At 43.5% G+C, this 24,002-nt stretch overlaps 1 protein-coding gene across 4 annotated transcripts in view; it reads right to left on the bottom strand.

Annotated features, from left to right (window-relative positions):
* Positions 1–879: 879 nt before the first annotated feature.
* The window catches only part of TBC1D24 (TBC1 domain family member 24), a 556,519-nt gene continuing 533,396 nt past the window's right edge, over positions 880–24,002 (bottom strand). For all 4 annotated transcript variants that reach the window (XM_069210513.1, XM_069210508.1, XM_069210509.1 and 1 more), the window contains 2 exons: positions 21,170–21,392; positions 880–5,305 (listed from right to left, as the gene is read on the bottom strand). In XM_069210513.1, coding sequence (XP_069066614.1) covers positions 5,151–5,305; positions 21,170–21,392 — 378 coding nt within the window. In that variant the 3' untranslated portion in view covers positions 880–5,150. The remainder of the gene's footprint in view (positions 5,306–21,169; positions 21,393–24,002) is intronic.

Raw genomic sequence — 24,002 nt, 5'->3', positions numbered from 1 at the left:
TGTACGGTTTTAAATACTGTGATGTTTGGGGAGAATGATAGTTGGCTGGTTGTATTGTCAGAGAACGTTTGCAAGGAGAAATTCCTCGTCTACTGCTGGGGTAGTCATCATTCAGTAGGTTGCTGCCAACACCTATGGGGTGGTTTGAAGGGACAGTGTGGATTTTATGCCAAGATGATGGTTCTTAATTCCTCTGAAAGGATTTGGACTTCGAACAGTGTATTGTTTTGTTTGAGATTTCGAAAAGTGCACAGCGAGCAAGAATATGGAGAATCTGTTTGAGTATTCAGTTTAGGGTGCAGGAATAGTGCCTAGAGGGTTGACTGCAATGTCTTTGGATAACGTAGTGGCATAGTTAACGGTTGGTCTTGGGAGATAATAGTGTCTCAAATATTTGATGCTGGGTGGGAGTCTTGGATTTCCAGTCATGCACAGCATACTGTTTCATCTATCCTTCCTCAGATGAGTCGCAAAGAAATCGCACAATTTTAGAAGACAAGAAAAACATTGTTGAAGTGTAGGAAAATGCCTATTTTCTTTCGCTACATTCTTGTCACAGCACCAAGAAAGTGTACACAAGTGTGCTAGCAATACAAACATCTGACACTGTGACTACTTAAAGCAGGTACTACAGCATAAAATCACACAAAACAAAACTTCAAGAGTTAAAATCTGTCCCTCAGTGGTTGCACATTGCTATACGTACAATAAGGTTGAAATGTGTGATAACGCAGAAAAACTTAATTACATTGACGAGAAGATGTAATTATCAATTAAACTTGTGAAACTGGAAATCGTAAAGCAGTAGTCTGCACAGAAAGCACAAAGACACATCACATGTAGTTTTACTCATGTCCAAATATACCGGTAGGCACCAGGCACTGGTTACAAATTATTTATTTTCAAATTACATCACGTCACAATATACCACAATAGATCACAAGCAGGAGAATACAAAACGCAGTTAGAGGGTCGTATTGTCAAGTGGTCAAGTTTATGAGTTAATGAAGTTTTCTGCAGCATTGTTATCATGTCATTGATTTATAAATTATTTCATTGTTTTTAAGAAATCCAGACCAGAGAAGAAGAGAGGTGCTTTCTTCATCAAGAAATAAGAGTGACATGCACTTTCGTATCATTAGGTTAAACTTTGGTCCACATGTTAAGAGCACAGGCTCCAAGGATGACACAGCACCCAGACTAGATTAATAAGAGAAAGCAATATAATAAATAGTCAAGAACCACAAATCTGTTCCAGATAAACACTCTCATACATTCACAGCTGGATCATCAGAATAAAGAGTAGGCGAGTCAGTTGGCCTCTACGCAGTACCTGGCTACACATCTGAAGATGTTATTTAGGGTAAAAACAATTTCATTTATTGACTGGGTTCAAGATTTCCACAGATAAGGAATGCTGTTGGATCGGGCAACTATGTCGAGAGTAATTTGAAGTCAAATGTCATGGGAAATGATACATAGGTGCACCAACAGGTCTCCTCTTTTCTGATACTATACTTCTGTCTTACAGATCTCCTCTCAATGTACAAAGAGTCTATAAGTCTAAAGAGAAGTTGGACAACTTTATCATTAATTCTGTACTTTAAAAGCATGAAATACTGTCAAGTTTCATCTGCTACATTCCCACTTTACAGGCTGCTCCATGCAAGACCTTTCTCCAGAGAAAATAGTCATTATTTAATGCACTATGAAACACTCTCTGATCTCCAGACTGGGTTGTGAAATAGGTCATGAATTCTTTGTGGAAAAATCAAACATCCAATACACAAATTCTTACTATCCTGAAACATTTTTTAAGACTGTTGGTTTGAATGCATCAAAGAGAACCAACAAAACACTATTTCTTTGATCAAAACAATCCTGTTTTCCAGAATAAGCCCGAGTAAGGCTGTTTCTTTTAAAACTGAAGCTATTTCCATGACTTAAAGCATGGGCACAAGAAGTGTTTATTTATTAAAGCCACACAAAGTTTTCACTGGTGTGTGACCGGCAATAGTCAGACAGCGAGGCTTTAGGCACACCCTTTCCAGACAATAGTTTTAGCAGTGTGAGGTCACACTCTGTATATATCCTTTTGTAGTTTCGGAGTGTAGTGTAGGTTCTAAGAGTCAATATTGAACTGTGTTAAGAAAAGAAGGCCAAAGGTTTGCCTATACTACCGTTTTCCAGGTCGTATATGCTTATTATTCCAATCAGAAAAATCCGTTTTCAACCCTACCTCCCAGAAAAAACACAATTTCCACTAAGATAAACAACGTGTGGAGGATTGCTTCTACCAATGTTGCTTTGATCCACAAACACCTTATGGCAATGTCACATCGTGGAAATATCAGTGCACCAGTGTCTGATCAAAATAGGAATTGTGCCACAATATCAGATCTTCAAGAGAATCCAAACCTGCTAATAAAGTTGCCCCAAATTACAATTGCTTTCAAAATCTTGCTCAATGCTGGGAATCTGGGTGAAGATGCCATGGCTCAGGATTAACAATTTGCAGTTCCATACAAAAACATCCATGGCAGGTACACGGTTGTACTTGCACAAAATCACTCTATTGGTCCACATCAAAACACAGGGCACTGTTTAGTTAATATAATTTAACGTGAACTTTGAGCACCTCCCTCGCCTATCAGAAAGCTTTTAGAGCAAAAAATGGATAGAAACATAGCTTCCAGGTTGTAAAATAGCACCAACTGTGCATAAAATACATTATAGTGTAACAAGGAAGCACAGTCATCACACCACCTCTATAAATGCTTTTATAAATTGGCAATAAAAATTTGAAAGCAAGAGAGTTTCAAAGCTACTTAGAAGTAACTAAACTAATGCAGGGTGAAATCTGCATTCTCATCCCCAGATAATTTAAAGATCAATAGAATATCAACATCAAGGCCTTAATTTTGACTTCGGTGGACGGAAAAGCCCATCCGCCAAAGTCCCACAGTCCATGTTGCGGTGTGTAGGGTGCACCAGCACATGTTGCACTTTTTACTGTCTGCAAAGCAGACAGTAAAAAGTGCTACGGGGCTGGCCACGGGGGACCCTACACTGCCCATGTCAAGTGCATGCGCAGTGCAGGGCCCCCATGGGGCCCCCTGCACCCCGTCTCTGCCAGCATTTACATGGCAGTGCAACTGCCATGTAAACACAGGTGGAGAGAGGGGTCATAATCCCCAGGGCAGCGCTGCTTGCCCCGGCGGATTGAGACCGCCGGCACCACCAGGCCATTGGCAACACGGCGGTGCCAGCGGTCCGACCGTGGCGCAATGTGGAGTTTGGGACCACCACACTGGTGGCAGTTCAACCCCCACTGCAACCCTGGCTGTCTCAAGAGTGCCAGGATCGTAATTAGGGCCCAAGCGTCTTAGCTGATGTTTGAACCGTGAGGCCAACCAAAAAAAAATGTAATACATTAAAAAATAAAATAAAAAAAAACAGCTAGAAGAGGGTAAATATTTCCAGCTCATTGGAGATCATGGCTAAGCTTTAGAAGGCTATAATAAACTGCTAGATTGGTGTCTTGTAAATGAAACTTTTTAATGAAGTTTATTTTGAAGAGCACCAAGAAATGGGTTTTGTACACTGAGTTGGAAGGAAAGAGCTTTACACATTTCCAGTCCAGCTCATTCATCATCATGCTGTTTGATAAGCAAACCACAATCAAGGTTAGAGATAAATTAGAATTTAGTTGCCGTGTGTAGAACCAATGTTGCATACTACGGACAAACGTGGTTCACCAACCTTACAAAGTTTCTCATTGTAGCAACTGAAAAACACCTGCACTGAGGCAAAAGCAACAAGAAACTGAAGTAAAGTGCTCAACCCGGTTCAAACATATACATTCCAGCTAGTCTGTGACGAATTTGACACAGACACACAAACACACACACAACAGACAGAGGAACTACTAGAAAATAAAGATACAAAGTGGTCCCACGTACACATTACAGCGCGGTCGTGCAATAACAGCATCAAGTGAAAGGCGGTCAGATCCTACCAATTAACCATGAAGAACAGAACTGCTAGCTGCCATTCCTCTGCACTGAAATTAACGAGAGCCTTGACAAAAAAATCCAACTATATCTGAATATGTAGTATTACAAGAAAGGCTGTTAAATGAAGCACAGACAGGATCACCGGGCCTTTTGTTTGGAAACATACATCTAACTCTTTGCAGAGAACATTTCCCTACTTTGTTTCTTCCTAGGCCCACGAACGCGGTCCCAAACTACTACTTCAGACTTTGGGTCTGCTGACACCTGCTGTCCAAGTTTAGTATTTACACTTTGTAGTTTCTGTCCTTAGTAGCCTCTACTGCATAACTGTCTCTAAAAGACATTAAAACATACGCGTAGTTTTAACAACATCAATGCTATAGCGAGCGTTTGGCCACACTGTGAACGCATTTAACAAACAGAAAGTGCAACTCTACCAGTCAAGTACTTTAAGGGATCCTGCATGGATTTAAACGTGTGTTGGATTAACAGTTTATTTTATCTGCAGGCGCTCATACACTCGCACAAGATATCCATTCTCATCTTTAAAATCGATATGAACTGTTTATGGACTGTGCCTAGACCCTTAAAGATGAGCTTGTGCCAGACGCTGCTACTGATAAGCGAGAGGGCCGGCTATGCTTTTCCTTTTCGACCCACAATATAGCAAAACGACTATTATTTACTTCAGTCTCATCAGCTACAGCTCCTATGTTGCTTGTTTAAAGCTGACCTCCCACAAGTTTACAAATACTGGGCACTACTGCCGAAAACACTGCATTGTCATTATCAGTTCATCTAGCAAACCCCACAGTCGGACTAGCTTAGAAATCATATACATAATTAACAGTTGGGAGTTTCGGCTCTTCGGGTAAGGTACCACTTTGTCCTTGAGAGTGTGAACATGTTTCTAATGGGGTAGGAAGCCATCACTTCTGCTTGAGATTATCTTGGTGCCAAGTATGGAGAGTCTACATGCCGATGGCTATAGTCTTTTCTGGTGCAGTACATCTTGGTCTCGAAGGTGTAAATTTTGTGCAGCAAAACTATGCGGATATTCCGTGCAGCCGTTTTTTCCATCTAAGGACTTCGTGGTGTATCTGCAGATTGAGATCTATCACATTCTGTTGGTTTTCAAGTGCTCATTGTATCCTTAAAGCCCCAAACCTCCAAGACCGAGATCTGGAAATTCTCTGAGCAAAGTGGCTGATTGTTGAAGGTATTGCACTGGCTAGTCCTCCCATAATGCAGGTCTGAGTCAATATACAACGCCTGGCCATCGCCACCACCTGTGGGAACAAGAAATTCCAAGTCATCAACTCAATGCCACACCCGTCAATCTTGAGCATTACAGGAATTAAGGGCTGCCTTTACAAGTCTCTTTACAAGACCGTTCTAGATCTAACTTGCATACAATACAGCAGTCTGCGGACGAATGCATGGACCCAAATCATTAGCGGCAGACAAAAGATGACAATATCAAGTCAATACATAAAGTTACACTTACCTTAAACGTGGGTTACTAACCATTTTGATATACGAACTTGGTAAGGAGAACCCATCTAGTAAATCTGTCAAATCCCCAACAAATAAAGCTTTCAAACAGCTAACAGTTTTCTCTTTAGTAAACTATTGGGAAGATAGCTAAGATTATGAAATAATTTACGTTCCCTGGCAAAACGGCACAACTGGCTACATAGTTAACATCTTACGCAGTGTTAAGAAATATTTTGATCTTTAGCCCAACTCAATGGCCTGCAATATTAAAATACACTCACGTTGCATTGGCCCTAGCTTTATGTGCAAGGATGAGCCACAGTAACTAGTAAGCAGTGAGCATACCTTCCTAATGTTTATTTCACTTATCTGGATTTCCATATTCGTTGCTTTTATTTGCCTCCAGTTTTACTGTGCATACTTTTGTGGCCAATAGTATATGAAAAAAGTGGCAGAAGCCATGCCCACTAATACATCGCATGACCTATCTTTCCCTTTTACCAACCAGGTAAAAGGTAGAGACGTTAAAGGGGATCTTCTTTGGGCGTAATCTCTGTTTGGGGCTCCTGAAACCATGGGCTCGAGACTCTTCCTTCCCCGAGCTACTCCCCCTTTCTCCATATTGAATAGGTTCGCCTAAAACTGTTCCAAAATACTTTTATTTCCAGTCCTGCTATGGTTTTAACTATGGAATGTGTTTTTATTGACTTCTACGAACAAATAGTTCCTTAATTTAAATGCTAACACACACCCATGCATTTATCCTGGCAGGGATCTAATGTTCTATCTGCTCACTTTCATGCACCCACCCATATGTCTAGGCACCCCTCTGACCCGACCCCCCCCCCGACCGGCTCTCTCTGTTACTGGGGTACTTGTGAGTTTGTATGTACGATATTAAAGTAAGAAATGTTAGTATGCATCGACGGCTGCATACACATTAGTATGTGGGTGCACGCATGTCTGTAGGTGTGCTCCAGGTTCTGCATATGTACATGCACATGAGATGCGGCAGTAAAAGGGAGGTCTCTCTGTCAGGCTGCCCAATATATAAGCCAAGCTGCATGGCTGCAAAATATTATCATAAGGAATGACTCCTTTATAAAGTTTATGCTCTAATGTCCTAAAAATTCATTATTTCATTTAATAAGTTAATTAATTAAGGGTTATCCCACCGAAAGGCGCTTTTAAACGTTGCAAATACCAACAAAGCTTCATTGGTTGGTGGATGAATGATGTATGCAGCAGAGTGTAACGATATACTTAGGCAAGTGCTTATTTTTATGGGGTTTATGCAACATTTAAGCCGTTCCACAGCAACGATGGACACTCTGAGGCACTGTGAAGTAACCTAATGTTGCACAATTTCGCATGTGTGCCACGTCAGAGATACTTCCCTCTCAGTGTTAATGGCTCTTCACAAGGTGAGTGTATGAAGGGAGCCGGTATTGTGTGACAGGGGTATGTGCTTGCATGATCTCAGTATTGCCTTCTGATAGGCAAAGAAATCTGTAGATCAAAGTATTACACAACTCTTGATTCAGGAAGGACCTCAAGACCTGGCTCTTCGACTGAACTGCACAACCCCCGGCTAACTTGACACCCTAACATGTGATAAGCCGCACTCTACAAGAACCATTGATTTATTGGCAACAGACGTGAATCCATCTAAGGACAAAAAAATCCAGATCAGGTTTTCACAGTTGTGAAACCCTGTTTAGTTGTATCTATGCTCAGCTACCTTTAGTGTTCTAGATTTACTTTGTGGCACAGAACACGTGAGTCCTTTTGTTGTCATGGTAAAGGTAGACCTGATGACCCTGACCTCTTAGAAAGTATGCCACGGGTGCCATGCACTTCATGAAGATGCTTGGTGTTAGTTTCAGTCTGAAGGACAAGACTTTCACACCCTTAACATCTATTCTGCACAACAGCTGCGTTCTGAGTTACTCATTTAGTTGGTGTGATTTCTCCTTGTTGAGAAAGAATCTGGAATAGAGCCTTTTATGGTGGGATTTAGGTATAAGTGTTAGTGCCCCTTTCAGTGGCATGGGCAGGATCTCGACATGGAACAGACAAAGGTGCTGATTGGCGGAAGTGGTAAGGAACTCGGTGGTGCCTCTGAAGGCCCGTGAGGGGTTCACACTGCTGTAACCTAAAGAGGACCCACCAGTCCAATGTGATGGATGACAATTCCTGGGCAAGGACCAAGATCCTGCCTCTCCACTTTCTTCCCAACGTCTCCGATACATGCCGACGGCCAAATGAACAACGGACGATGGGTCAATGGACGTCAGCCCTTCTGAAGACAAACATACAGAGGCAATATTTTTCCTGTTCAAGACTGCCAGGGAAAGCCTGGCAATAGTGCAACCCAACGTAGTCTTTTAAGCACCAGGATCTTTATTTGGAGATGCTGATTTTCCTCACCAAAATGCAATTAAAAGCCAGATGGTCCATGTTGCCCCCCCCCCCCCAATTCATTGAAAAGGAATATGCAGTCTGTCTATGCTGAAAAGGGAACGTCGCCTGAATAATAAACAGATGTGCACCTCTGTCCTTAGTTCCTACACATGCATTTAAACTGCCAATATGATTTATTTCGGACCTGCCATCATCTATTCAACCTAGAGTGTGCACAGAGGCCTATGCCTGTGTTTGGTAAAGTGAGAAACCTTATTCTGTGACCTGGAGGGGCACATCAAGCGTGCCATCATAATGCGCATTGCACCACTACCAATGCACTGAGCATATAACCGCATACCACGTTTTTGAGTCTGTAGTGTGACCACAAAGTTCTCTGTGTTCTAAGGACAAGCAAGCTCATGGCTACTTTTGTGTAAATTTGTGGCAAAAACTGCAACCGAAAACATTGGGCTGATATCCTGTCTGCATGCTGAGTTTGTGCATTAATTGCATGAAGCAAATATACAGTAGCCAGACTATGTGTGAGTACTGGGGCCAGTGGGATCCACAATGAGTGCCTCTTGATGAGGATGGAACAAGATGGAGGAAGAAGGATGCTCCCACAGACAATGGTAGAGTATTGGCTGTATTTCTGTGCCTAAAGGGTGGAGACTCAGCCACTGAAGTATGAGAGGATTAAGACAGGGCTACCTTCAGAAACTGTTAGCAAAGGGCAGCTGATTAAATGTTTCAGTGCAATGTCATTTGGTAACTGGTAGGGGTGAAACTGTAGTTTCTGTAGTTGAAGGTAAAGAAGTGTCCAGGCAGAGCCTGCCCTTTTGTCTGTCCCAGATTACTGCTTCAGGATGGCTGACAAGAGCCAGATGCAGAGATTTTACACTTCATTGTGTCTTTGAGTTGGAAACCTCTGCTCGGAGGTATCCCCATTGTTACCTGCTGTGAGAATCTTCACCTTGCACAAACGCTGTGTTTTGAGAAGCAGCCTGAGAATGGCATTTGAAAAAAACACCCCAAACCTGATCTGAAGCCTTCGACAGTGGATCTACACCCTCGGGCTGGAAAATGTGCACAAATTGAGATGAAAAGCACCCTTACATTGTTCCAATCCAAAGTTCTTCTTGACTAAGGAAGGGAGTACTCCATAGAGTACTCAGAGCTGCTGTGTAAACAGGTATGGTTGTCTGAATGAATCAGTGTCCTGAAGTCTTTACTTTCTACTGGCGGAGCTGAAGGAGCACTGTAGGAGACTGGCCTGTTTTGTAGTGGGTACCTTGGGTACTTACACCTTACACCAGGTCCAGTTATCCCTTGTTAGTGAATTTACTAGTGTTCTAGCAGCATAGGTAGCTATAGCAGAGCAGCTTAGGCTGAACTAGGAGACATGCAAAGATCCTACTATACCACTTATAGTTACAAGGTACTTATGCACAAGTAAAGACAATACTCAGTGTTACCAAAAATAAAGGTATTTATTTGGGTGACAGTACCAAAAATAACTTAGGGACAATACTCCTTCTGGAGGTATTATACACAATATATACACTAGACACCAAAACTAGACAAGTAAATAGTCACAGAACAATGCAAACAGTAGGAAATCCTATAGAATGCGATGGGAGAAAATAGGTCTAGGGGCAAAATAAACCATATACTAAAAAAGTGGAATGTGTATCACGAATTCCCGCCTAGACAAGTGTAGTGTGTGCAGAATCGCTGGGAGAGTAAGAATACAGTAAAGGTAAGTAAATTACCCCACCCCAGAGCCCAGAAAACCAGAAGTAAAGTACTGTAAGTCCCCGGTTAGTCGAAGACTGCAGAAATGCACCCTAGGAAGATGCCAGCGGGTTCCCGCATGATGCAAAAGATGTCTCAGTGTGTGAAGATCGTTGCAGACAAGATTTGGAGTTGGAAGACGTCAACAAGCCTTGGCTACAGCAAAAGTGAATTTTTCATCAAAATGGCGCTGGATGGACCCAGGAGGGACCTGGGGGCCTCAACTCTGTGTGAGGAGGTAGAAAGGTCTCTCAGGACTTTAGAGAACCCTCAGGATGCCAGCCAGCACCCCCAGAAGCCGCAGGATCCGGGTTCGAAGGCGGTGCAAAACGCGGTTGATGCAGCATAACAAAAGAAGGTCCCATGCCGCCGGAGAACAACTCAGTGAGTTGAGTGTCGCATGGTGGACTGCTGGGGACCTGGGCCGGGCTGTGCACAAAGGAATTTTGCAAAGAGTGCACAGAGGTCTCAGGAGGAAAAGAAGACACAAAACACAGGGGTACCGTCGTTCTCTGGGAAGGCAAGGTCTTACCTCGTCCAAATTGCATCAGCAGGACCTCAGGACAGTCTATGTCGATGATGTCCACCCTCTGTGTCCTTAGGAGCACGCTCGTCGCCATGAGAGACCCAGGGTACCGGTCGTCGCCTTGGAAGGCGCCTGCTTGGAGCAGGGGGGTGACTCCGTCACTATACGGGAGATTTCTTCGGTCCTTCTGGAGCAGGATGAAGACAGGGAGTCCCCAGAGCATGCACACCATGGAAACTGTTGCAGTTGCTGACTTGGAGTTGAGGTTGCTGAAGAAAAGAGTCTCTTGTAGACACTTTGTTGCAGTTACAGCGTTTCTTGGAGCAGGCTGCGGTTGACCCGAGGTCAGGGGATGTTGAAGGTGTTGCAGAGGATTCCTGAAGGAAACTTGCAAGCAGAATCTGAAGAGAACCCACAGGAGAGACCCCAAATAGCCCAGAGAAGGGGATTGGCTACCTTACCAGGTATGGACCTATCAGGAGGGGTCTCTGAAGTCACCTGCTGGCACTGGCCACTCAGAGCCCACCAGAGTGCACCCACACCTTGCAAAGCAAGATAGCTGAAGTCTGGGACACACTGGAGGAGCTCTGGGCACCACCCATGGGGTGGTGATGGACAGGGGAGTGGTCACTCCCCTTTCCTTTGTCCAGTTTCCCGCCAGAGCAGGGGAGAAGGGGTCCCTGAACTGATGTAGACTGGTTTATGCAAGGAGGGCACCATCTGTGTCCTTCAAAGCATTTCCAGAGGCTGGGGGAGGCTACCCCTCCCCAGCCTTTAACACCTTTTTCCAAAGGGAGAGGGTGCAAAACCCTGCTCTCAGAGGAAATGCTTTGTTCTGCCTTCCTGGGACTGGGCTGCCCAGACCCCAGGAAGGCAGAACCCTATCTGTGAGGTGGAAGCAGTTGTAGCTGCAGTTCAAGCCTTAGAGAGCTGGTTTGGCAGTACTGGGGGTCCATGGTGGAGCCCCCAGGATTCATGGAATTGGCTCCCCAATACTAGATTTGGAATGGGGGGACAATTCCATGATCTTAGACATGCTACATGGCCATATTCGTAGTTACCATTGTGAAGCTACATATAGGTATTGACCTATATGTAGTGCACACATGTTTATAGGTGTCCCCGCACTCACAAAGTCCCCAAATGGCCCTGAACTATGTGGGGGGCACCTTTGCTAGTGCAAGGGTGCCCTCACACTTCGTAACTTTGCACCTAACCTTCAGCAAGTGACATATAGGTGACTTATAAGTTACTTAAGTGCAGTGAAAATGGCTGTGAAATAGTGTGTGCACTATTTCACGCGGGCTGCAGTGGCAGTCCTGTGTAAGGGTTTGTCTGAGATCCCTATGGGTGGCAAAAGAAATGCTGCAGCACATATGGATCTCCTGGAACCCCAATGCCATGGGTACCTGGGTACCATATATTAGGAACTTATAAGGGGGGTCCAGTATGCCAACTGAAATTGGTAAATGAAGTCACTGGCCTACAGTGACAAATTTAAAAGCAGAGAGATCATAAGCTCTGAGGTTCTGATTAGCAGAGCCTCAGTGACACAGTTAGGCACTACACAGGCATACACATTAGGCCACAAACTATAAGCACTGGGGTCCTGGCTAGCAGGATCCCAGTGAGACAGGCAAAACACACTGCATATAGGTTTTTATCTATGAACACTATGGTCCTGGCTAGCAGGATCCCAGTGACACAGTAAAAACACACTAACACACACTCACAAAAGTGGGGGTAACCATGCTAGAAAGAGGCTACTTTCCTACAAGCATGTGCAGTGCCTAGAATCCCATCTACCCGCTGAGAGAAGGAAGGAGTGGTTACCAAATCCAATCGTACTTCTAGAGTATGAATGCGTGAATTTGCCAACACTTAAACCTGTGACCACGGGCATCAAACACACACCTTTACAGATGATGCATTCCTTCACTGAGCCATCAGACCATACATGAAATAATGGATACAATATACAATGCTGCCCACCACAAGTAAATATCCCATAATATTTTATAGAGTACCATCGAGTTTAGTGTCAGTTAGAACGTTCTTCTTGGCTCCTCCTGTACATCTACTCTTCCTCTGCAGTTCTTTCTGAATCCAATCACAACTGCCTGGTATGAATCATCATACTGGAAAATGGAAAAGGAAGCCCCTTTGTTGCATTGGATTCCAACAAAGGCAGTTCCTGCCGGTCAGACTGTGACCCCACTAGAGGCACTCCTATACAAATGAATGGTCCAAAGGGCTAAGACTGCAAATCTCTTACAATGAAATTGGGCTGCCTGCCAAACCCTGACCCCCGAGCTTCATGGTTTTGGTGAGATGCATCTGTAGGCCATATACAAAGAAAAGGTTAGAGTTTCAGCTAAAACTGTTTGCCACTAAGCTGTCCCTGGGTTGCAAATGTCCCTCAGTCTCCCTTCCATGGTCATCTTGCTAACCTTGACCCTCTCTCTTGCCCTCTGTGGTCCACTCTGCTGCCTGTGCCCCTCCCTCCTACACTGCATGGTCTGTTGTGCTGTACCTACATCTCCCCTGTCCAGTCTTGTCCATGGGCTGCTCCTGCTCCAGTTGTTTGCCACCATTGGTCAGCTTGCTGCCCCCTCTCACCAGTCCTCTATTGATCACGCGTTCCACCACATCTTGCCAAGCAGGCTGTGTTTTGTTGCAATTGTGGTACAGAAGAAATTATTTATTTTATTGATTTTATCAGGACCGCAGCAGTGGAGAAATCATTAAAGAAAAGGCCACACGGGGTAAACCACCCCAAACTATTAATTTTCATTTTTAACTATATGGGTTTCCTTTGTAACTTTCCTTTCCTATACACATGCCCACTCTGCGCCCTTATACTCAATTTTTTTTTTTTTTTCAAGATTTTTTTTGGGCTAGCTTGGAAACCTTGAGAAATTGTCCTGGACCCACTCAAATATGACTTGGACCTCCTCGAAAGTTATGAATGCCTCATCATGTTACAAATTCCGTTAAGTTCAGCAACCCACACTCACCATTGATGTATAGCCATGTCCTGTGGTTATACACCTAAATGGTTGTACCCACCACAACGGCAATGATCTAGAAAATGGTGGATGCCATAAATGCACCATTTAGCAGTGTGCTGAAGCTGCTAAACCATCCACCTCACCTCATTGTCAATTGCAGCGTATACAGACTGACCCGGCATCATTTAACAACCTCCCACTAGTGGTGTCTGTAGGCTGTTGAGTTTCTTGAAGGTTTTTAAAGGACACACGGTGTTTTCCAGAGTGTATAAGCATCTTGGGAGAAGTACCATCTTTGCTATTGCTATCCTTCCCGTAGTGGAGCAGAAGAGACATCCCAATACTCTGCAAACCCACTCCCTTCCCTCACTCCCCAATTTGTATGAGTATTGCTTTCTACTGTGTAAGTTATCTGTATTTCCAAATATCTAAACTTGTCCATTTCCCACATATGCATCAACCTATGAAGATCATCCAAGAACAACCTCGCCAGAGGGAACATCATTGTTTTGTCCTAATTTATAAATGAGAAGGATGCCCTCCCAAATATTTCAAGCTTGATTAGAAGATGAGGCATTAAAACCTGTGGCCTCCTCAGATATGGAAATATATATGCATACATAGACACTGTATCCCAAATGTTTATGTCCTGTGGTTTAGTGATGTTATCAGTTGTATTGCCTAGGGCAATTTGTCCATGAGAAGTTGTGAAAATGCATGATACCATTTTGGGACAACGCAGTCAGCCCCCAGATCCCTTGTCCTAGGCATCCTCCATAGAACGTCCATTTGCTCTACATTAGAACCAGATATTCTAAAAGATGTTTATGAATTATCAGTAAGTCTGGGGAGCTTGACCCTTTCCAGGAACTTGTGTAATTTCCCATCTCTGCAAGATACCTTCTGTGTACACAAGTTGACCAATTACTGAGAGAGGAATTGGATGATTCCCACCTACGTTGTTGCCAGTGGGGCATCTGGTATCTCCAGAGTTAATATTAGCAAGTGGGGATGTTCTCCCTTCAGCAACCAGGGTGAGTTTTCCATATTTACCCTCTTCTTTAGACACTTTCTGTCTGTATTCTTTACAGGTAAGCTCGTCCAGTGCATCCGAGATATCCTTTCTGTGGCCAGCATCCACCGCTTCTCCTTGTATGCTTGATCTTCTGCTACCTCTTGCTCCTCGCGTGTCAACCTTATCTGACTAATCAGCATGTCCTGTTGCAATTGTCTATTGATGCCATATATATTATTCATGTACTCAGTGTGCAAAACCACTTACAGAGCCTACCATTCATTCGTCCTGGAATTTGTCGAGCCCCAGCTGTTGTCTAAATAAACCCTTATTGTACTACCAGTATTAGACTGAAACGCCACATCTTGCAGTAGAAATTAGACTTTCCCTTGTGATTACAATGAGCATCACTATAAACAGGTTCATATACTGTATGTTCATGGCTTTAATTTTCTCCTTCTCTGGAGCAAATGTTTCTCAAGGGTTTGAATTTTCAGACTGTAATTTGGCAAGATGCAAAAAGGCCTGCCTACGTACTTTGGATCATCGTTGTTCCTGGCTGTTTTTACTATTATGTCTCTGTCTTAACATGTGATTAGTTTAGCTATCTTTGCTCTTGGGGGTGAGCCCAGCGGTGGGGCTGGTGTCCAGAGCCTTGTGAGCCTTTTCCACCACAAATACTCCAGACAGAACGCTTGGTTTCAGACAGTCTGTGAGCTATCCCTCCAGAAACAGCTCCACTGTAGCTCCCTCAATCAGTTTAGGAAACAGCAGTAAATGGAGATTAATACAATGGAATCTGTCCACCACATCCTCGCGCCTGTTGACAAAAATGTTTGCTCTGAGAGGTAAAAGACCGTAGATGTAAGTGTTTCCACCTACTTCTTTAAGCTATCCATGTACTTTTACATTACCAAGGACCTTCATAAGATCCTTTCTAAGCAAGTTCACCTCCAAAGATTGTAATGATATCTCTATTTAACCACCAATTTTATCCTGATCACTGATCCATTTTGTGTTTAGCTTAGCTTCAAATACCATCACATTGGTGGTGCAGGTATTTTTCCATGCACAGCTTGTTAACGTGTTAACACGTTTCTCAATGGGGAAGGGAACGTAATGTGGGGGATGCAATGGCGATAAGAGTGTACAAGGATGAGAATGTTTATAGCAGAGAAGGGTATGGCTCTCTCTTGGAAATACACCTTAGGATCTGGCCAGTCTCTTGGTGTGTTTTTCAACACTGACCCAGTACAGCCAGAGCTTGAATTTCACAACTTACTTGAAGGGAGGGGGGTACTAGAACCTTCCTCTTAAGTTTGTTTAAAGTATATAAGGTGGGGAAGCTTGGCGCTGGGGCAGAAGGAACTCATTTCTGAGCGTGGACGCATTGCTTAGGACAAGCCTGTTGGGGAAATTCCTCCCTTCTCAACGGTTCCGGGTTCCACAGCTTGACGTTGGCAATCAAGAATGATGTTGGATTCGATCCCCATGGTGATGCATTTTTAATTCTTAATTATCTAGCTTCACTCTGTGCATGCATAAATATACTTATTCACTGCATATATATTTATTGTTGATATATTGCATTTTCCCTGATTATCCAACTGCTGTGAATATTTTAGTAGCTGCACGTGTGTTGCTGCATTCAAATTAAGTGCTCATGTTACTATTTTTTGTATATTTGTGTTGGAGACCTGGGAAGTGCCTTAATAAATTCATTGCTCCGACTAAGAGTGCTGCATTCTTAGCATTCTTTAGCTTTGTTCCCTCTTAGTTTGAAGCAAAGCATAACAAAGATCTGGGCCACAAATGCATCCCGGGGGTCCATTGGGCCAAACATGCTCTGACCTCCACTGCTGTTTTATTCTCTTGAGGCTCACCAGAGAATTGTTCAATCCTAGCCTAGCAAATGGCCCACAGAGGCCTGTCTTTACCCACAATTGCAATGGTCATAGACTATCTGGCAAAGACCCTATCTCACAAATGTAGTCACCTACGTATTCTCGCGTTCCCAGCACAAATACTGCAATGGCACTAGTGTCAGCAGGGCTAATCTAGCTCTCCGCGGTTTTGTTATTTGGGAGGTTTGTGTAATCACTGCTCATCTCCAAAGGTATTGCAAGTAACGAACCCACTTCTCCTTAACCTCCCACCAGAGTGATGATGTAATTGTGTGCTTTGCCAACCTTTGGCGCCCTAACATCCTGTTTGTTATTTAAGGTCCATGAGAGCAGACTCAGTCGTGCCCATGTATTCTGCAGCTCCTACACCAGTATTGAGGAGAGCAGGTCCTCTTTGACAGCTAACTAGGCCAATTTGTGGCTGTGATGTCAGGTTCTAAGTGGTAGCATGGGGTGCCATCAGTGTCTTTCAGGGACCCCAGACCACCACATCCCACAATGCCCAGGCAACCCACACGCTCACCCACTACTCATCACAGCCCTCTCCTTACACTGTAGGGCAGGTAGGTCTGCCCTATGACCTTCTGAACCCAGAGCCAACTGGACCAGCAACAGTCTTGCCCCCCAAATGGGAGCTCTGGCTCTAGTTGCCACTGCCTCCTCCTGCTATCCCAGCAATCTGTCCCTTACGGGCTTTCGGGCCTGGGCGCCTCTAGAAGCCATCACAGCTGAAGTCATCAGAGAGCAGACCTCAGGCTGCTGCGTCCTCTTCCGAGGCGCTCCATTACAGCCCTTCTGCAATGAGCAGCGCAGATTCCCACGCAGGTCTGGTAGCACAGACAGGCCTGGAGAACAGCTAGCTATCTCTCCACAACTTCACTTTCTAGGGATGGGACCTGCTTTCATCTCGCTGTTGGAAGGGGGAACTACTTCGGCCTATGGAACGTGTCATGTTAGTGTGTGATGCTCTGTTGTAGGTCCTGCATCAGGCGCTACACAACTCACCCTTTTTTTTTTTGTTGTTCTAGTTAACTTTTCATTGGTTTATGCAGTGTCACTACCCCTCATATGACATTCAGGATATGGCTTTATTAAGTGAGGGATGAGAGTAGGAGGATGCTGAAGTATGAATGTGCAGCCTCGTGAGCCTTAATTTAAAGACTGTGTTTGGCTATGTTACCAGCCACACCCCTGTGATGTCCGCATTGCATAGAATATCTCTACAGAACTGTATTACAACCTCAAAGACATCCAGTCTGGATAATCTGTTGTCAAAGGAAGCTTTGCCTTTTGGCCTAAGTCACAACCTAGCTTGAAACATGTTTATGTAACCCACATCAGGTGTGCTCATCCTTTACTTTGTTTAACCTGGAGTACTACCTACACAACAAACTTCACTGGCTTGTAAATGGTGCATCATATTACTTTCAACAGGCACAAACAGACTTGTCTCCAGAGCTTATGCTATTTCTATTCTAGGCACACACACGTGCACATAGTAACTCTAAGCTGTATATGACAATAGTCCCTTTACTAACAATTTTCTTTTTTTTAAATAAGGGCTTATGGACTCCATTAAGTGAATAGCAGTATTAAGGATGTCATTTGGGATGTCATCTTTCCACAATTTAAAATATCATGAGTAATGTAATATGGAAAGTCATAAGCGGGTATGACCAGGGCGCAAGTTATACTCAGTTCACTACACTATAACTGGCAAATGTCAGGGGATTTTAAACATTAGTTCTTATCTCATTTCAACAGCCAACTAGAAGGTCACACTTCAGAATCTTCATTACTTACTGGTCTTTAAATCACATTTACAAAGCCCGATTAAGATTTATATTGCACTGTTGCTTTACAATGTACCTTATTTTTTAGGCTGAGCTTTAAAAGAAAAACAAAACATGGAAAATTTAGCCTTCCATAGTCTGAAGCTTCTAATGTGTGTTAGACCTGGCATTCTTTGCGTAGTCTCCCCTATCTTTTTGCCTCTGCTTCCTATGTTTTGACTGTGTGATGGACTTTGTTTTTGTTGATTTTTGGCACTCTGGGCACTTTACCACTGCAGACCAGTGCTAAAGTGCAAGTGCTCTCTGTGTAAACTGTAGGTGTAATTGGCTTTTTCATGAACAGCATATTTGATTTACTATATGGGTAGCCCTGCAAACATGGCTCAGACCAGCCGCTGCAGGGTCTGTGTGTGCAGTTTTAAACTGCCAACACGACCTGGCAAACGTACCCTCTTGCCAGGTCCAAACCTTCCCTTTTTGTACATGTAAGGCACCCCTAAGGTTGGGCCCTAGACAGCCCCATGGGCAGGGTGTATTCTAAAGGTAAGACATGTACTGATGTGTTTTACATGTCCCGAGAGTGAAATTCTACCAAATTCAGTTTTCGTTGTTGCAAGGCCTATCTCTCTCATAGGTTAACATGGGAACTGCCTTTTAATATCTCTAAAGTGCAGTTTTCCATTGGGAGCAGATAGTGACTTGGAGTTTTGGGTCTCTGAACTCACAATTTAAAAATACATCTTTTGGTAACGTTGGTTTTTAGACTGTCAGTTTGGAAATGCAACTTTTAGAAAGTGGGCATTTTCTTGCTTAACCATTCTGTACCTCTGCCTGCTTGTGTATTCAACGCCTGGGTCTGACAGTTGGGCTGTTGAGAATACCCTCTAAACAGTGACACAAAGGGAGCTGGGATGTAGCCTGCATATTCTGATGAATCTCCTGGGCTAGAGTAGGGAGGGAAGAGCTGACAACCTGAAAGGGTTGTGCCTGTCCTCACACAATGCAGCCTCCAACCCCCTGGTGTGTCTCTGGGGCCAGGGCAAGGCAGGATCTTGACAACAACAGAAGCTTTCCTTTAAAGGTTGCCTACTGCAAAGGCAAGCAGAAAGGGGTATAGGTAGTGGACCCAAAACCTCAGATTTTTTAGAACACTCCTGGATCAAGAGGAACCTCTGCCAAGGAGAAGAGATGGAGGAGTTGTGCCCCTTTGCTGTGTGTGCTTTGTTGGGTTGGCCTGCAGTTGCTGCAGAGAGGGCAAAGACTGGACTTTGCTGTGTATCCTGCTTCTAAAGTTTCTCCAAGGGCTTGGACTGAGCTTTCCACCTGTTCTGAAGTCTCAGGGCCATCAAAGACTTCCTCTACCAGCACCTGGACACCCTTGCTGAGACTCCTACCCTGCTAAGTGGTACCTAATCCAGTCCCTGGGCCCTTGAAAGGAGAAGCTGGTGAAAAACCAAGAAAGACCAAGTGCACAGACTTCGGACAACGCCTGGACTGACAGCGCTGCTGAATCCCGCAACGCCACCTGCAACTGAAGCTGTAGTCCCGGTTGGAGTGCGACTATCCCGACTGACCCTGCAAGCCTGATGCAGCATCAGCAAGCCAATGAGTCCGTGAGTCATGAAGTGCCATGTCACTGATGTGCCTGACAACTGACTCCGCCATGGCACCTGCAGTCCCGTGGCATGACCGCGACCCCGTGAGGTCGCCCCACTGCGTCTTGACCGCCATAATCGACCACCCTGGAAATGTAAGGAACCAACGGTTCGCACCAACACCAACTCATCCCCACAGCAAGGACCCGATGCTTCACACCGACGCTTCCGCTCTTCCGCCCCGGAACCAAAGCCGCACTGGATCTAGCAACGCCTCGATCCAAGACTCCATGCAGCATCTTGTTTCCTCATTTTCACAAGGTGCTGTACCTGGAGGTCCGTGCAACTCCGTGACTGGCGCCATTGGCGTAGGATTCTTGGGAACGACTCCGTCACAATGCTGTTGTAGCTCCAAATTGAAGCATTGGTGTTTCTAAGCGTTATATTGAAGTTTAATCTTTGAAAATGTCTAACTTTGATTGTTTATGTTGGATTTTTGTCGTTTTGGTCTTGTTTTATTCAGATACATATTGGCTATTGTTCTAATCTGGTGTTGAGTCCTTTTGTGGTGTTTTCAATTTGTTACTGTGTGTGATTGTACAAATACTTTACACATTGCCTCTGAGACACGCCTGGCTGCTTGTGCCAACCAAGAGGGTGAGCAGGGGTTATCCTCAGTGTGCATCTCCCTTACCCCGACTAGAGTGAGGGTCCCTGCTTGGATAGAGTGCATACCCACTGCCAACCAGAGACCATTTCTAACACTGTGCATTAAAAAATGCTCAGTTTTTCTCTATAAATGTATAATGCTTCTGGGGTCCCACATATAGGCAGGGTTATTTTAATTGTTTATGACCATCAATCTGATGTAGAACAAATGGTTTCCCAAAATAAAACTTCCCACAAGATCATCTTTTTATAGGTCGACATATGCTTTTGCCAACAAACCAAAACCCACTAACCCATAACCTTTATTTTCAAAGTTAAAATGTACTTTGTGACACAAATGTCCTTCACAACATTTAATTCACATTAACAAAATTCATTATTTGTTTTATTTCATTTTAAAAAAAGAACACTAATAGGTTTGCTATGCTCCATCTAATAAACAATAATAAACCATACATAACTCATCAACGGCCCAAGAAAAAGAATCTCTCTCATATCTCGATCACACTCATACATATATATTAAATGCCCCGTTTTATACTATGTACATTTAAAACTTGAAAATAGTGGGTTTTGGTTTGTTGGTTTATTATAGTACATCCCTAGTCCCCACCCATCCTAAATGAATTCTAAGGTAAACTTTTGTTTGTTCAGGTCATAGATATGTTTGCAACATCTCACAACAGCAAGCTCACCGTAAAACGGCATTCTAGCTACATTTCAGTTAGGCATGAATGTTGATTACAACCAATATAAAGTGAGCTGCTTCTGTCTATTCGCACCTCTAGATATACATCTACGTCCACTTAGACACAAACATCAAAGTAATTGCAGCATTTTGTATTACCTTTTTGACTAAAGAAGGGGCTGACTTTTGTTTTAATTAACTGCTTAATTTAGATGGGTCATGCCGAGTTACAAAAACCGAACACTGAACACATACCTATAATGATGCAGTCCATGCTGCCGGCCATGAACATGGAAGCTGTTTTTGTGGGCAGGTTAAAGTGTCGTGTAGAGAGGAAGGGAGAGAGACGATCCAAAGGGTCCTCTCGGGACAATTCACTAACAGCTGATGTAGTACTCAAGGCATCTGGCTCAACTGCCTTGGCCACATTTGGATTCTTGATTACCACCCATTCATATCGTTCCACTTCTGGTTGCAGCTGCAGAAGATGAAAATATTAGTTAGCTACTTGCCCTGCAAAAAAGACTTATTACAATATACGTTTAGAGTGCGGCTTCCCTCAGCCTGTTATATATTAAAAAAAAGATTTATTTTACCTGTAATCCTACTTCTTCACGATACACTCTCCAAGCTCATAAATGAGAATATCTACACACGTGTGTGAGATTGTGAAACACGTTTCAAGAAATACATGGTTTCCGAAACAAATAACATCTAAAACATGCCCAATTAGGCAAGATGCACTCTTTTAAAATCCTTGTGCTAACAACCAAAATGAAAATAGCCCATGTGACAGAAACTGACTTTGGAAAATAGCCCAAGGGAAACTATTATAAAGCAGGAAATGATGTTCTAAACTTCTAATATCCTTTCATGCATTACAGCGACAACATGACCATGGACGATTTAAGAATTCTACCAGACTACTATTTTTAAATTATTAGTTAAAGGCACTGAGCTCTTTAGTTTGGGTATACGGTGCCTCTTAAGCGGTTATGAACAACATCGTGGCATCTACATAAGGATATGATTGCACTGTTTTTAAGTTATTTGGCAGAAATGGGGCAGGCATTTCTAAGCAGCGATAGATGCTTTACCACTTGTAGAATGGGTCCTTTGCTTATCCCATAAGCAAAGGTCCATGAAATTTCCAAAAACAAGCAATTAAGCAAGTGACTATCCTTCTCGCTATGCCTGTTTAGACGCAACTGTCCATCTCATAATACATGTGAATACAATAATTCACAAAAAGCTTTTTAACTTTACATATATATTTGGGTCTATCCAAATAATGACCTAAGCTCTATTAAAATAATGGTTCTGTAAAGACCCCTCTGAGATATGGACCAGGGAAGACAATCTTTCATTAAGTAGTAGGGTTAATATTTAAATCTGAAATGACATTGTGAAGAAGGACAAATTAAGTGCCTCGACATCTGTTTGAATAGCCTCTCAATGTCAACCGTCTCTTTGGCAACATGATGTCGGTGATGATGCTGCCCACTCTCCTCTTGAAGAGAGAGAATAGGTGTCATGAGAGGCAGAGTGGCCCTTTCACCTCCGAGGCGGATGCAGATGCCACAGAAAAGTCTCTTACCAATCTCATTCCCTTAGCCCTGAGATGGATCTCTTCACTCTTCCTCATCCTCCTGTAAGACAGTTTTCTGCAACTGTCAAAGCCCTCCACGAAATGATTCGCTGGGTGACACACCACACATACACACATCATTATCGTCTTTCCTAGACATTTTACCACCACAGGCAGGAAATCTGTCTACGAGTAAATGAATTGTGGCTAAAAGCCTGTGCAGGTGGAATACTATCGGGAACAGTCAGAAAAAATGGAATAATATCCAGAACAAACCATGGAAAGACTAGAAAATGTCAAACGATAATGACTGAAAGACCCCCAAAACAAACAAATGTGGTGTTTGTAGCTAAGAATGGTCTTGAAAGAGTGAGATGTCAAATACCTCTAGTGGGTGTGATGTGCTTGTGTAATCTACTAGAATTCTAAAAATGTCAGGGCGATGTTTTTATTACTCGTCATTAGTTTTCATTTGGGCACTATTCCCGCTTTGACAAAGTTCCCAGTAGGATACTCTGTGGTGGCATCCTGAGAAAAATGTTTTCTAGATAAGTCACATATTTTTACAAAAAGTGTTCTGGGATCTCGCACGAGTTGAGATACTCTACCTTTTACAAATATTGGAGAAAAAAAGCCAAGGTGAAGAATTTACTTTACCTTACACGTAGGGGTATTCTTACACTCTATACACTTCCCTACTAGCAAGTGTCATAGTGACAATATGGGCACTGCACAGGATGCTTTTAACAAATATATTTTTCATTTAATATAATGTCTTCATTGCATCCTCAACTCCGCTCAATTTGGCAGCCAGCAATACACAGCGCTTTGACTCCCAATACATACTTAAATGAATAAGTTACTTACCTTCTGTAATGCTCTTTCTAGTGGAAACTCTACTGAGCAGCAGATTTCTCACCCTTTGAATATTTCCCCAAGAGTTTGACTGGATCCAGAAACTTTCCTGTAGAACCTCTGTGCGCCAGTAGGAGGTGTTGTGCGGCTCCACACTGATGCTGTTCTGTTCCGGAAATGACATGCAGAGCCTAAAAAGTAGTGCCACTCGAGCACACAGGTCAGTTGCTTTCAAGAGTGTCCACCCCCCACCCCCAGGCACTCAGCCGCAAAAACAAATTGATGTGACCATTATGCAGGTTCTAACACTTTGGACCTTATTAGTGGATAATGTTCAATCACAGAACGGGAGGATAGGAGGGCTGATGAGGAATCCGTGGCTAGAGAGAGGGTCTACTGGAAAATGCCTTGCTGAAGGTAAGCAACTTGTTCTTCTGACAGACCTCAAGCTGCAGATTCCTCACCTTTTGAATGGATACCAAAGCAGTATGTATTTGGAGGTGGGTCTATGAATGGCATAAAATCAGAAAGTCCGGCAGGACTGAGCAGGCAATACGTCCCTCTCGGAAAACCGGACTGTCCAGACAATAGTGCTGCGTGAATGCATGAAGGGATGCCAAAATTTCTAGAACAGGGGTTCTGCAT

The sequence above is a fragment of the Pleurodeles waltl genome, chromosome 10 (assembly GCF_031143425.1).
Source record: "Pleurodeles waltl isolate 20211129_DDA chromosome 10, aPleWal1.hap1.20221129, whole genome shotgun sequence".
Lineage (NCBI taxonomy): Eukaryota > Metazoa > Chordata > Amphibia > Caudata > Salamandridae > Pleurodeles > Pleurodeles waltl.
Note: the sequence above shows the minus strand (reverse complement) of the source record. Positions and strands in the feature narration are given on the sequence as shown.